This window comes from Carya illinoinensis, chromosome 10, assembly GCF_018687715.1.
Source record: "Carya illinoinensis cultivar Pawnee chromosome 10, C.illinoinensisPawnee_v1, whole genome shotgun sequence".
Taxonomy (NCBI): domain Eukaryota; kingdom Viridiplantae; phylum Streptophyta; class Magnoliopsida; order Fagales; family Juglandaceae; genus Carya; species Carya illinoinensis.
Genome location: NC_056761.1, coordinates 23564791 through 23577373, shown reverse-complemented (window position 1 = coordinate 23577373; position 12583 = coordinate 23564791). Strand labels below are relative to the sequence as shown.

At 33.2% G+C, this 12583-nt stretch overlaps 1 protein-coding gene across 2 annotated transcripts; it reads left to right on the top strand.

Annotated features, from left to right (window-relative positions):
- Positions 1 to 3174: 3174 nt before the first annotated feature.
- Positions 3175 to 9015, top strand: LOC122279645 (ubiquitin-conjugating enzyme E2 22-like). Of its 2 annotated transcripts, XM_043090398.1 has the most exons (8): positions 3178 to 3331; positions 5010 to 5111; positions 6019 to 6088; positions 6840 to 6984; positions 7068 to 7145; positions 7356 to 7468; positions 7594 to 7697; positions 8462 to 9015. In XM_043090398.1, exons 3-8 carry the CDS (start codon positions 6086 to 6088, stop codon positions 8814 to 8816), a joined length of 798 nt encoding a protein of 265 aa, XP_042946332.1. In that variant the 5' UTR covers positions 3178 to 3331; positions 5010 to 5111; positions 6019 to 6085; the 3' UTR covers positions 8817 to 9015. The 2 variants fall into 2 exon arrangements, with proteins under 2 accessions (XP_042946333.1, XP_042946332.1); XM_043090399.1 differs by lacking the exon at positions 5010 to 5111 and having other exon boundaries at positions 3175 to 3331.
- The last annotated feature ends 3568 nt before the right edge of the window (positions 9016 to 12583 follow it).

Genomic DNA, 12583 nt, shown 5'->3' with positions numbered 1-12583 from the left:
CGGCTTGGGCTCGTGAGACACACGCACCCGAAAATCCAATCACGCCAGCAAAACAGGGTTTCTCAAATAAAATAAAATACACGTGCATGCACCATGCAAATGCAATTATCAATGCACAAAACAAACAATCAACCATAAACAATAAATCAAGCAACTCCGTCCTCCATCCACCCGACCCCCGAACTCCTCGGATTCAGTCCAGAATCAACCAATCAGCAGATTAATTAATTGAAAGAGCAATATATATTTAAATCTGAAAATAGGGTTTGGAAAATACTTACAGCGCTATATGGCAATTTTAGAAAACACGAGGCGTTGCAAACGGCGGCAAAAAAGCAACGTCACAGTGAAAATTCACTGTGGCCGTGGGTTGTGAAAAACCCACTTTTGAACGGGGACAAACTAGGGCTTGGGATTGATAGGGAATGGTCTAGGGATGGTTGTGAAGCTATTGGAAGTGGTGGTTGGCCGTGGGTGGCGGCGGAATCGCCGGAAAGAGGCCGAATTTTTCAAAAAGGAAAGCTAGCTCGTGGGAGCTGTTCCGGTGGTCGTTGGAGGCCGGAAATGGGTGGGTTAGGACGGCAAGGGACCGGTGATGAAGTGGTGAAGAAATGGTGGCCGGAGGTGAAGCGACGGCGGCGGATCGGAGCAAAATTTGTGCAGCCTTTGGAGAGCTTTTCCGGCCAAACGGCCGGCCGGATGGGGGTGGAAATCGGTGGGGTGGTGCGCCGGAGGGAGACGAAGAGGATGGTGCCGGCGGTGAGCCACACGGTGGCCGGACGGCGGTACACCGGGGGTAAGAAGTTCCGACGTGAGGGAGAGAGAAGAGAGAGAGAAACCGGGGGGGGTGCTCGACGCGGGGGAGAGGAAAAAGAAAGAAAAGAAAAAAAAAGAAAAGAAAGGAAAAAGAAAGAAGGAAAAAGAAAAAAGAAAAAGGAAAAAGAAGAGAAAAAGGAAAAGAGATGTAGGGAAAAGATGAGGTCTGATCCTCATTCCGGGAAACGAAACTAAACCGCCAAAAAGAGATTAAAACTCACAAAACAACTAAAAGAAATAAAACACAACATCAATTAAATTAAAAACAATTTTAAAACGCAAATAAATTAACATAAATAACTAAAATATTAATTAAAATAAAAACAATTATTTCAGCGAAAATACACTCAAAAGCGGGTCATCACAGGTTGCAATATCAGAGGCTAAGATTACAACCACGGCTCCCAAAAATACGGTCGCTGGTTGCATTTGCTAGGGTTTCTCACAGTTGTAGCCTGTTTGACTTGAGGCCCCTCGAGAATCCCCAGCTATAAGCATTGGAGAATCAAGAATTGAACCCTTGATTCCATCATTCCTTGCAAATCGAATAATAGGAGGTAACCCGTAATCAACATAAGCATAAGAGGCTAGAGGAGGCTAGGGTTTCTCGATGGGTTTGAGAGAAAGTGAAAGAGTGAATTGAAGTGTGAGAAAGAGTTTGAGAGTGAGACTTGGACAATCAAGAGTGAAACGGCACAAGAGTAAAAGACAAATCAGATAGAGTTTGTAACCCTAGAGTAAAGGAATCAATGGCTCCTGAGTCCCAACAATAGAGATTGGTTGATCCAACGGCCTCTACTGCATGACCAAAATTAATACAAAATTAAATACTAATTTAAATATTATTATATTTTAAAAAAAATCCTATAGTCTATAAATTATAATACATGTTAATTGTTATATACTATAATTTTTAAAACTAGCAAGCAGTGTTGTAAACAAAAGACATATTTAACACGAAACATGTGTATTACTCTATAGTTTATATAACCTTATGAATACTTTATTATTAGAGTTTAGTGATTATTGATTAATCATATATAAAGTAATAAAATTAATAACTAGTGATAAGTTCTTAATTCCATATAAAAATAAAGTGATAAGTTCTTAATAGTACTTTATAGAATGATAGAATCATAAGTACAATGTAACTTCATAGAATATATAATGATAGAATCTAACAATCACAAGTGATAAGTATTTAATAATGATATTATGATAAATTAATAACAATATTGTAAAGTCTTCCATAGTACTTCATGGAATGATAAAATCATAAGTGATAAGTTATAAGTTAATAAGTCATGACGATGCCCTATAGCCTATAGCTTATAAGCACAACTTTTTATATGACAATTCAATATTTGATAAGAATTAAGATAAATATATCAATATGATATACAAATATTATAAATTAAGTTAGACTTATAGTATATGTAGAAGAAAGTCTATAACCATAAGTCACTATAATTCTATATACATAATTAATAATAAATATATAATGTTTGTATATATACATTATATATATTGTATTATATATGTATAAAATATACAAATCAAGTTGACGAGTGGAGTCGAGTTTCACACGAGTTTGTTTACGAACATTATTCGAGTCGGTCGAGATTTTTATATGAGTTTGTATTGTTTAATAATCGAGTCTATTCTGTGTTTATGAATGACTTATTTAATATACGATTCAAGTCAATTTCAAGTCTAATCGAGTTGAATTTTAATTATCTGTAGAGTAGCATGTTCATTTTACAGCCCTACCTTCTCCAAAAGTACCCTCCCCTGATATAACTTGAAAATTAAGGACAAATTCATCTTTTCTAAGGAATGAAAGTATTAACGTGAATAATAAAAAATTAAATAGAGATTGAAAAATACAACAATATAAAATGCTTATCATTTATACGGATTTTAACGTATATTTGGATGCTAAACGTTGGAAAATCTTTTATGAATATAGTAAAGTATTTGAGTTTTTGTATAAAATGTGGGCCAACACTTTAAAAATATGTTTGCATAATGAATTTTGTAATTTCTTTTAACATTTATTATTTAAATTATTAATAAAAATAAAAGGAAAATCGGGGTGGCCACCTAGAGGCCTAGAATGAAAAAAATTTATCTATTATTTTTTTTATCATCATCTTTTTAATATTTTTTGATGTGATATTAAATAATAAATTAATAAATAAAATATAATAAATAATTTTTAATTATTTAATATTATATTATAAAATAATAAGAAGACGATGGTAAAACAAATGATTACTAACATTACTGCAAATAAAATGTGATACGCAGAGATTCTGTAATATGGTAAATAGAAAGGAGGTTTTGTAGCTTTTTTCTAAAAAATATATTGAGAAAATTTACATTTTTGTCATCTCAAAATCAACCAAGCAATCACTTTGAGGACAGATCGCTTTCTCAGTCTCTGTTTTCAGACACAAACTCTCTCTCTCTGCGCGCTGTGGTCTGGTTGTGTGAGAGAAGAATTCAGATTTAGGTGAATCCCCTCACCTGGGGCTGTGCTAATGTCTTGATTCTCTCATCTGTTTTTCTTTGTTAATGTTCTTTGTACTTTCTTTGATTATCTTTTTTTTCTATTTTTGGAAAGTTTGTGTTTTGCACTGTGAATGTGATTGTTTTCCATTATCTATTCAATGGTGTGAGTTGTTGTTCTAGTTTCTGAGTTGATTGGTTCTTCACTTTGTGCGATGATATGCTTTTCTTGTTCAATATATGTATGCGTGTTTGTTTCTTTCTTGTGGAAATGCGTCTTTTTCCGGAGCATAAGGGTTTTGATCTGAATTACGGGGATCTTTCCTTTTAAGCTTCTTTTCTTGGTTTGTATAGGGGAGTAGGTTATCTATGTAAAGGGTTCTAGTTTGAAATACAAAAGGTTTCTCTCTCTCTCTCTCTCTCTCTCTCTCTCTCTCTCTCTCTCTCTCTCTCTCTCGCATGGGAGAAGGTTAGTGGTCATATTCACTTCTAGTCAGACTGGCTGTAAAAGTTTTAATTTGGGTCTTGTTAATCTGTTTATGTTTTGTGTATGCATTGAGGATTGATTTATTGTGAGACGTGTTCTAGGGCTTTGATACTTGTGTTAGAAGAATGCACTGTATGTAATTGCTCCGAATTATATCTTTAAACCCCCGTGATTTGTGTACACGTTTCTTTATAACTTTGCTCAGGAAAAAAAAAAAAAAAATAGCTGTAGTTGGGATCATGACTAGACTCTCTGTTTTAGCAGGCTTTTGTATTGAGTACTCACTCTCTTTTCTCTATGTTTTTTTTTTTTTGCCTTTTGAGAGTTTCTTGTGCTTTTTTGATTTTTTGACCTTTTGCTTGGGGTCTGGGTTATTTTGGCATATAAGGTGATCTTCATATGCACTATCTTTTTTGTCTGTGCTTCAATTGATGAGGTTAATCAGAAATTATCTGTCAACAATCAACATGTCATTGCTTATAATTGAATAAGATAAAGGTAATGGATCATGCGTTCCTTCATGCTAATTTTCTGATGAGCGAGACATGTAGGTGAAAGAGACAGGAAAAAGGATACAAACTAAATACTAAATGCTTTGAAAAGCACGAAATTGGAGGAGCCCCTTGTGATATGGAGGATGACTGATGAGCAAAACTTTTTTTTTTGCTTGTTTAAGTTTTACTTGTAGGTCTCTTGTTAGTTTTTGATAATGCAGGCAGAGCTTGTACCCAGAATCCAATATACATTGAACAAGGAATCTTCTGATCGTTGAGATTTTTTTTTTTTTAATTACTATTGGCAAAATTTCTTTTCTCAATTCAAGGAAGAAATCTGGACATTGAGTGAGGCATTTTCCTTCAGCAGTAGTTTGAATTTCAAGTCTCAGCTTACAATTTTGACTTTCAGGATGAGGCATTGTGATTGTCATCTTTCCATCATGTTGAAGAAGTTTCCTTATGATACTCATATTGTAACATGTAGTAGAAAAGCAACTTGAAGACAATAATTGCTTAGCGGAGTTATGCATGTCAGACGCATATATACTGAAAGATGGGTCTTTTCTTTTTGTCTTCAGGCTTTGGAGGAGATAAAACAGTTTTTGACATTTAAAATTTTAATTGCCTTTTTCTTTCTTTTTGGCAGGTGAAACTTATGATGTATGGTATTTTCTTTTTCTTTTTCTTTCTTTTTGCAGATTCATACATTTCCAATATCAAGTTTTTCAGAGAGGGTCATATGTCATGTATCATAATCTTCATTTGAAACAGTCTCATGGATTTCTAGAAAATATGAATTGGTAAACTTCTTTTGGCATTTGTATTTGTGATAGATAAAAACTTTGGAGTCATTGCAAGGGCTTCAAGAACATCACATTAATCTGAATGTGGGCTTAATATTGTCATATCAACCACTCGCTCTTGCTGCTATGTTATAAGAGACTTAGTAACTTCAATTGCACAACTTAGACATAAATATTTAAACAAATCTCACCCTTTCATGTGCAATTCGCATAATACCAAATGAAGTTATACCCAGCTACCCTTCCTTTTGAATGGAGATTGGAGGTATTTCTTAATAATCTTTGTGATGTGTTATCACTAGCAGTCCAATGCTTAGCAATCCTTGCTCTGCTTTGTGAGCACTGACACCAATCACTATTGTTATGTCTCTGACTTGCCCTATTGAAATTTAGACTTATTTGACCCAACTTGTTTGTATCTGTGAATTTTTTGAGAGTTGAGATTCGAGTCCATAAGATTCATATTTGAGAGTTGAAAGATCCACTTTGGTTTATACCTTTGAATTTGTGCATAAATAGTATTAACCTGTAGATCCTGTAATTATTATTCAAGGTAGGAATCAGCTAATTGGATAATCATACCACTCCTGAATGTTCCAACAATTCAATTTTTAAATAATTATGTCATTTTTACCCAATAGAGTTTTCTGATATTGGAATAACTAGATTCCATGAAAGACATTTGGTTGGTGTCACTCACATTATTTGTAACTTACATGACCACCGAGTAAAGTTTTGGTTGTGTTCAACATGTATGAAGACCCTCAAACTGGACCATTGTTTGTTCATCCCATGTGCTACTTTTTTTGTCTGTCTGTGGAGATGTATTAAGGAATATAAACTGCTACTCATCCTCTTTGTAGAGGCAACATCTCTTTTTTGTTCACACAAGCTTATCTTGCAGGAACTTTTTGCTGTGGTCTATATTTTTCATTCTCTAAGCAGCAGCAAGTTGGCCAACAGAAAGTATCATGGTACGTTGTCCGTCCTTTAAATGGAACTTTCATGCTGGAGCAATAACTAGCATGAAAGTCGATCTATTACGTCTCTTTGTGACAATGGTACTTCTCTTTCTTTACTATGGTTTTAGTCTTGGGCTTTCTAATGGGATTTTTAAAAGTTAGTAAAGTAATGCAATTTTTGTCTTATTTACTTGAGGAATGCATAGATGAGCTATAAAGTGGTATATGCATTTTAGGACCTGTTTAGATTAAGAAAGTGTTTCATCTCATCTCATCGTTATAACTTTTCCAAATTCTCACACAAAATGTAATAAACAATTCAACCTTTTCAAATTCCAAAACAATAATATTATTAAAAAATAATATTCTAACAGTATTTTATCCAACTTTCATCTTTCATCTAAAACCACCTCGTCTCATCTTTGAATCCAAACCAGCCCTTAATGCTGGAACTAGAATGACACATGATATTATAGTACGCTGTACTGTTTGGTTAGTTTTGAACAAGGGGTTTAGAGTTGTCTTGAGAATTCTCACAAAAACAATGATTCCTGATTGTTGTAACAACCAATATCATGGTCCATGGAGCCTAGCTCTTCCTTATTTGTCAAGCAAAGATTCTCTTCTTGGGTAAAAGATGATATGAAGTTTGTTTTTTCATTTTTCTGTAAAAAGCTTTATGGCTGTGGTGCAGCACGACATCGTTTGCTATTTTGAAGTGTTGATGTCCTCGTATGAGTTTTTGATATGTTTTATTTTTCAGGCGGCTAACGAAAATCTTCCCCCAAATGTTATAAAGCAACTTGCAAAGGAATTGAAGAATCTTGATGAATCTCCCCCTGAGGGCATTAAAGTAGGTACTAACGATGATGATTTTTCAACCATATATGCTGATATTGAGGGCCCAGGTATGTAGCTTTATCTTCAGAAGTTTACTTTTTTGAGGCATTGTTTGGGGCTTATAAATGAATGGGCATTCTCGACCTTGCAGCTGGGACTCCATATGAAAACGGTGTTTTTCGCATGAAGTTATTATTATCTCATGACTTTCCACACTCTCCTCCAAAAGGTTAGTTGACACTTGTTATTATGGTTTTAACATAGAAACAAGAACTTTGTGTTACCTCCACTTTGGGTTTTCTCCACTTTGGTTTTAATTGGCATACCTTAACCCTTCCAGTTACCTCCATTTTTTATAATTCCTATTTATGCTTCTAGTATTAGCATTTGCAACTAGTGCAAGTTGACATTTTTAATGTTATGGTCACTAATTTTGTAGGTTACTTCCTGACCAAGATTTTCCATCCAAACATTGCACCCAATGGTGAGATTTGTGTCAATACACTAAAAAAGGATTGGAATCCAAGTCTTGGGTTACGACATGTTCTCATTGTAAGGTTTATTTTCTATTCAGTGTAGAACTTAATTAGTTCCCTACTGTTTCCAATCTGTTTGAGAGCTTTCTTAAAAAATTCAACAACCAGTTGCATTCAATTTGAGGTATTTGGGTATTTCAGGTAGTTAGGTGTTTATTGATCGAACCATTTCCAGAATCAGCCTTAAATGAACAAGCAGGCAAGATGCTACTTGAGAATTATCAGGAGTATGCTAGACATGCCAGGTCAGTCATGCCCTTCATGTAGTTGTATATGGGAACAGTGGACCTCTGTATCAAAATTTTATGCAGTTTATTGAGACTGTTAATTTTCCCTGGGTGAATTTGGTTATGGAGTGCCATTTGTGGGATCTTTGATTAATACCTTTTAAGTTGACACCTGAGCATCAAGTTTCTTGGGGCCGGTGGGGGCAAACTCATGGTTTTCTGGTTGGTTCTTCCTTTTTTAGCCCCTTTATGAAAAGTTCATAACACTTTTCCAGGCTTATCATGGCTGTTCTTTCTTCAAATGACTTCATCGTTGGGCCAATTATGATCATTCATGCAATCTTGGATTTGGTGTATCTCAAGATAATGCCCCTAATTTGAAAATGGAAATTTTCAACATCTTAAACAGGTTATACACAACTCACTGTCATGGTCCTCTGGTTTGTGAGGTGTGTTTTAGGATTACTTGAGAGGAAGAATTGTATCTTACAGAGTTTTTACATTAGGTTACTTGACTTCTTTCATCATGGTTTATAGATCTCACATCAACTGAAATAATTGCCATATTTCAGCTCTGAGAATGGTGTGTTGACAAAGCACCTACTCCACATGAAAAGGTTTCTGGACTTAAATTAGTTCCATATATAATATACTTTTATATATAGAACCTTGAGACCACATCCCATTAAGTATTTATATGAAAAAATAGTTCTTGAGACGACTTTTTATTTTTTTATTTTTTATTTTTTATTTATGGAGACCTGAGGGTGTTTTTCTTGCAGACTTTACACCGGGATCCATGCCAAGCCAAAACCCAAGTTCAAATCGGGAGCCATTTCTGAGTCTACCACAGCTCTGAATGTTGACCAGACTAACACCTCGGTTACTGCTGATCAGAAGAGCATAACACCAGATGTTGCATTGCCGTTGCCATCCCCATTGGCACCTTCTACAACACCCACCAAGGGAAATGGGCTGGAGCAGCCTACCGCCTTGGCACCAACAACAGATACAGTAGTTAGTGGGTCTGCTGTGGCTGCAGCAGCCACCGCTCAAAAGAAGGAATGTGGATTGGCAAAAGTTCACGCAGACAAGAAAAAACTAGATGCAAGGAAGAAAAGCTTGAAGAGATTGTAAACTTACGTAGACATGATTGAACTGCCATTATGGGATTTGTGGCCAAACTTTTGTCGTCCATTGATGGGGGTGGGGCAAGTAGAAGTCCTTAGGGGCAAATCTGGGGTTTGGGGAGGTGAGCGAATGTATGCTGTAATGAATATTTCCATTGGACAATGTGACTCGTTGTAAAATTTAAGTTTCTGTATGATTTTGATGATTTCTGGATGTTCTGTACATTACTAAACTTTTTTCATTTGTGTTATGAATAATCTAGGTAAAGTCTTGGAGGTTCTGCAAAATTGCATAACTCTTAGGTTGTGTTTGAATGTTGAGTTGAGTTAAGTTGAGCTCAGTTCTTTATAAATAGTAGTGAATTGAGATGATGAAGTGAGTTCTGTAAGGCCTATCTAAGATGAGTTAGATGTATTTGGATGTTAAGATAATTTTAGTTCTATTTATAAAAAATTGAAAAAGGTTTTGGGTCCCACGTTTAAAAAGATGTTGATCTGAAAAAAGTTATGGGTCCTATGTCTTATGTATAAGGAGGTTTTGAATTGAGATGAGTTTAGTAATTTGAAAGTTGTGTGTTTGGATGTTAGATTTAGTTTAAAATTAAATTGAACTGAGTTGATTTTAGTGCATTTTAACAATTAAACTAGCCCAACCTTTTGATTAAGGTATCAATCTCAAAGAGGTGCAAACTTTCCAAAAGGCAGAACTTGAGGTTCCAGTGATATAGATTCACAGACGATCAGAATGGACGCCTCAAGCGTTCAAATATCATTTGTTGGAAGAGATTGTTGTTAATCTAAGCTATGGAGAAGGCCATTTACTACAAAAATCAACTGGTTTTTGTCTCCCTAGTTTTTATTTTCTTCAAAACTTTTATATTTGGATTAAATATACAAATTTTTACCCCTAAAACCATTAGGTGTAATAAACTTTTATGCCCTATTATCCCGAATTATTAAATTTGACACATATCATCATCCAACTATGTTGATTGTCAAATAACATCCCCTATTAATATTTGTCGTGGGGACTCTGGTTTGTCACGGACAAATCCGAGAGCAAGTAGAAGAATAGAGAAAAGTCTAGTTTCCTTTTTTGTACCTGTCTTTGTCCTAATCGACAAGTAGGGATGTAACTGGTCCCATTTTGAAGAGCCGATATCGGACCAGTTTATCACTAAAACTGAAAGTTTCAGTTTTACCGATTTGGGTCTGGTTAGGTTCAGTTTTACCGATTTTTCTAGTATAATTTTAATTGTGAAAACTCAAAAATTTTTCTAGAACAAAGAAAGATAGCCAGAGTTGTGCCTAATTATTTATGAAACTAAAAATATATATTTAATACATAATACATATGATCATATGTTTAGAAATGTATTTATCAAAAAGAATATATATTATAATTCATTATTCTATAAAATGTATTTAATATATAAGTAAGTTTCTATTAATAACTTAATATTAAAATTCATGTTTAAGATTAAGATTTTATATTATATTAATTTTAATATTTTATGTTCAAAAATTAAAATTTATATGTTATATAAAATATTATATTAGTTTTATGTTATTAGATTATTAGATAATAATAGTAAGATTTTAAAATTTAATGTGATATTAATTAGCAATTTAGCATATAATATATATAATATAATATAAAAATTATATATAATATAAAAAAGTATCTAAAAAATATTTTATATATAGTATAAAATATATATATATATGAAATTGGAACCGGTACGGACCCGGTTCACCTGTTGTCGGTGTTTTTTTTTTGAGAAATACTTTTTGCAGTCGGGAAATGCAGTCGGCGTGCAGTCGTGGAGAAAAAAGTGAATTAATACGGGGACCTACATGAAAAAATATTATTTTCATAACTTTTTTTTATTCATATAGGTCCCCTTGAATATAAAATAATTTTTTTATAATTTTTTTTATTCATTCTGTACAGCCGACTGCACGCCAACTGCATTTACCGACTGTATCTAGCAAAGCCATTTTTTTTTTTTAGTCCTGTGACAGTTCCTAAGCTGAGAGGTTTTGGGCAGTTTCGTGTACCGGTGTCGGACAGTTGTTGGATAATGGGGTGATGGCTTTACAATTCAAGGCCTTGACGCTCCGCTTGGTCACGTGTTTTGCATTATATTCAGCAACTTGGACCGCATTTAATGGGCCCTTTTTGGGCTTGGATCGGGCTGAAATATATCCAACAATAAAAAATTAAAAATTAACTCATGCGAGCATTGAATTAAAATCATTTTGTTAATTAGTTTTCAAGTAAAATCACTTGAGGTTTCAACATGAATAATTATTTACACGGAAAATGTTAAATGTATTTAAGAAAAATTTATAATTTTTCATTTGTCAGTTATTAATAGGCTGAAAATTATAAAATTTAAAATAAAAAAAACTAACAGAATGAACATTATAAGTAAAATTATAAGTAAAAGTGTAAGTACATGTAACACTATTTTCTATATGTTCTGAGTGAGATTAGTGGTTTTATGAACTGATTTTTAGGAACGTGTCAAGATCAGCAAGTTTATCATGCTATAATTTTTCAAAAACAACTGAAGTTGATTTGAAAAGTAAGATTCTTTCATGAGACTCCTAGTGGATAAGTGGTATATTCATTTAGAGTAATACTATATACCATATCACCATCCCATTTATATCCCATTATATATGATGTGGTATATTTACCACCATTTGATGATAAAAAAATATGTAATAAATGATCATTCAATAGTAATAATTGTTTATAGAATTTTTCATTCATTTATACAAAGTTTACTGATGAATGCTAAAAGCTTGTGACCTGAATAGCATTACCACTAGCTCCAAAATGGAGGTCTAGAGTCTCCAAATGTATCCAAAAAAAAAAAAAAGTTTGTTGATGAATCATTTTGTCATGAAATGTGTACATACATATATACATGATCACTTTTATTTTTGTTCAAACTGTAGATCACATAACTTCCCTTAGTTTAATTACATAACTTCTCATTTCATTGTAGTCGTTACTGATGATGGATTATTTTGTTACCCATATATTTGTTATTTCTAAGTTAATTTTATCATTTGGTCACTCCTAGACTTCGAATTTTACAAGTTTAAAAATGTTCATTTGGTGGCGTTCGGCCCCTTTTGGAAGTTAGGCTCAATTGAAATCAACTCAATTCAGTTAAATTTTAAGTTGAATCTAATATCTAAATACTAAACTCTCAAATTACTAAATTCATCTCAATTTAAACCCTCTTTACACTTGTGACTACAACCTTTTTCAACTCAGTATTTCTTTATACCCGACACATTTTTTAATTTTTTATAAATACATCTAAATTTATCTTAACATTTAAATACATTTAAACTCATCTTAAGTGGGCTTTACAAAATTTATCCTACTATTCCAACTTACTACTATTTATAAAAAACTCAACTCAGCTCGACATCCAAATAGAGGTGAAATGTAAAAATGCTTAAAAAGTTTTTGATAAACAGTCAATAAATGAAGTTGAATTGGTTTTTGTGAAAATAGTGAGAATTTATATATATATATATATATATAATGGAGAAAAAGAAAGAAAAACTTTGAACATATAGGTGTGGCTAGAGGCTTACAGCCTACAGGTTGATGGCTAGACTTCGAGATTTTTTTTTTTTTTTTTTTTTTTTAAATATGTATGTTTTAATTTTAATGTTGGTTTAATCAAAGAAGTGAATTTTTTATTTTTATTTTTTTATGAAAATAGACTTCATTTCATTTAATGA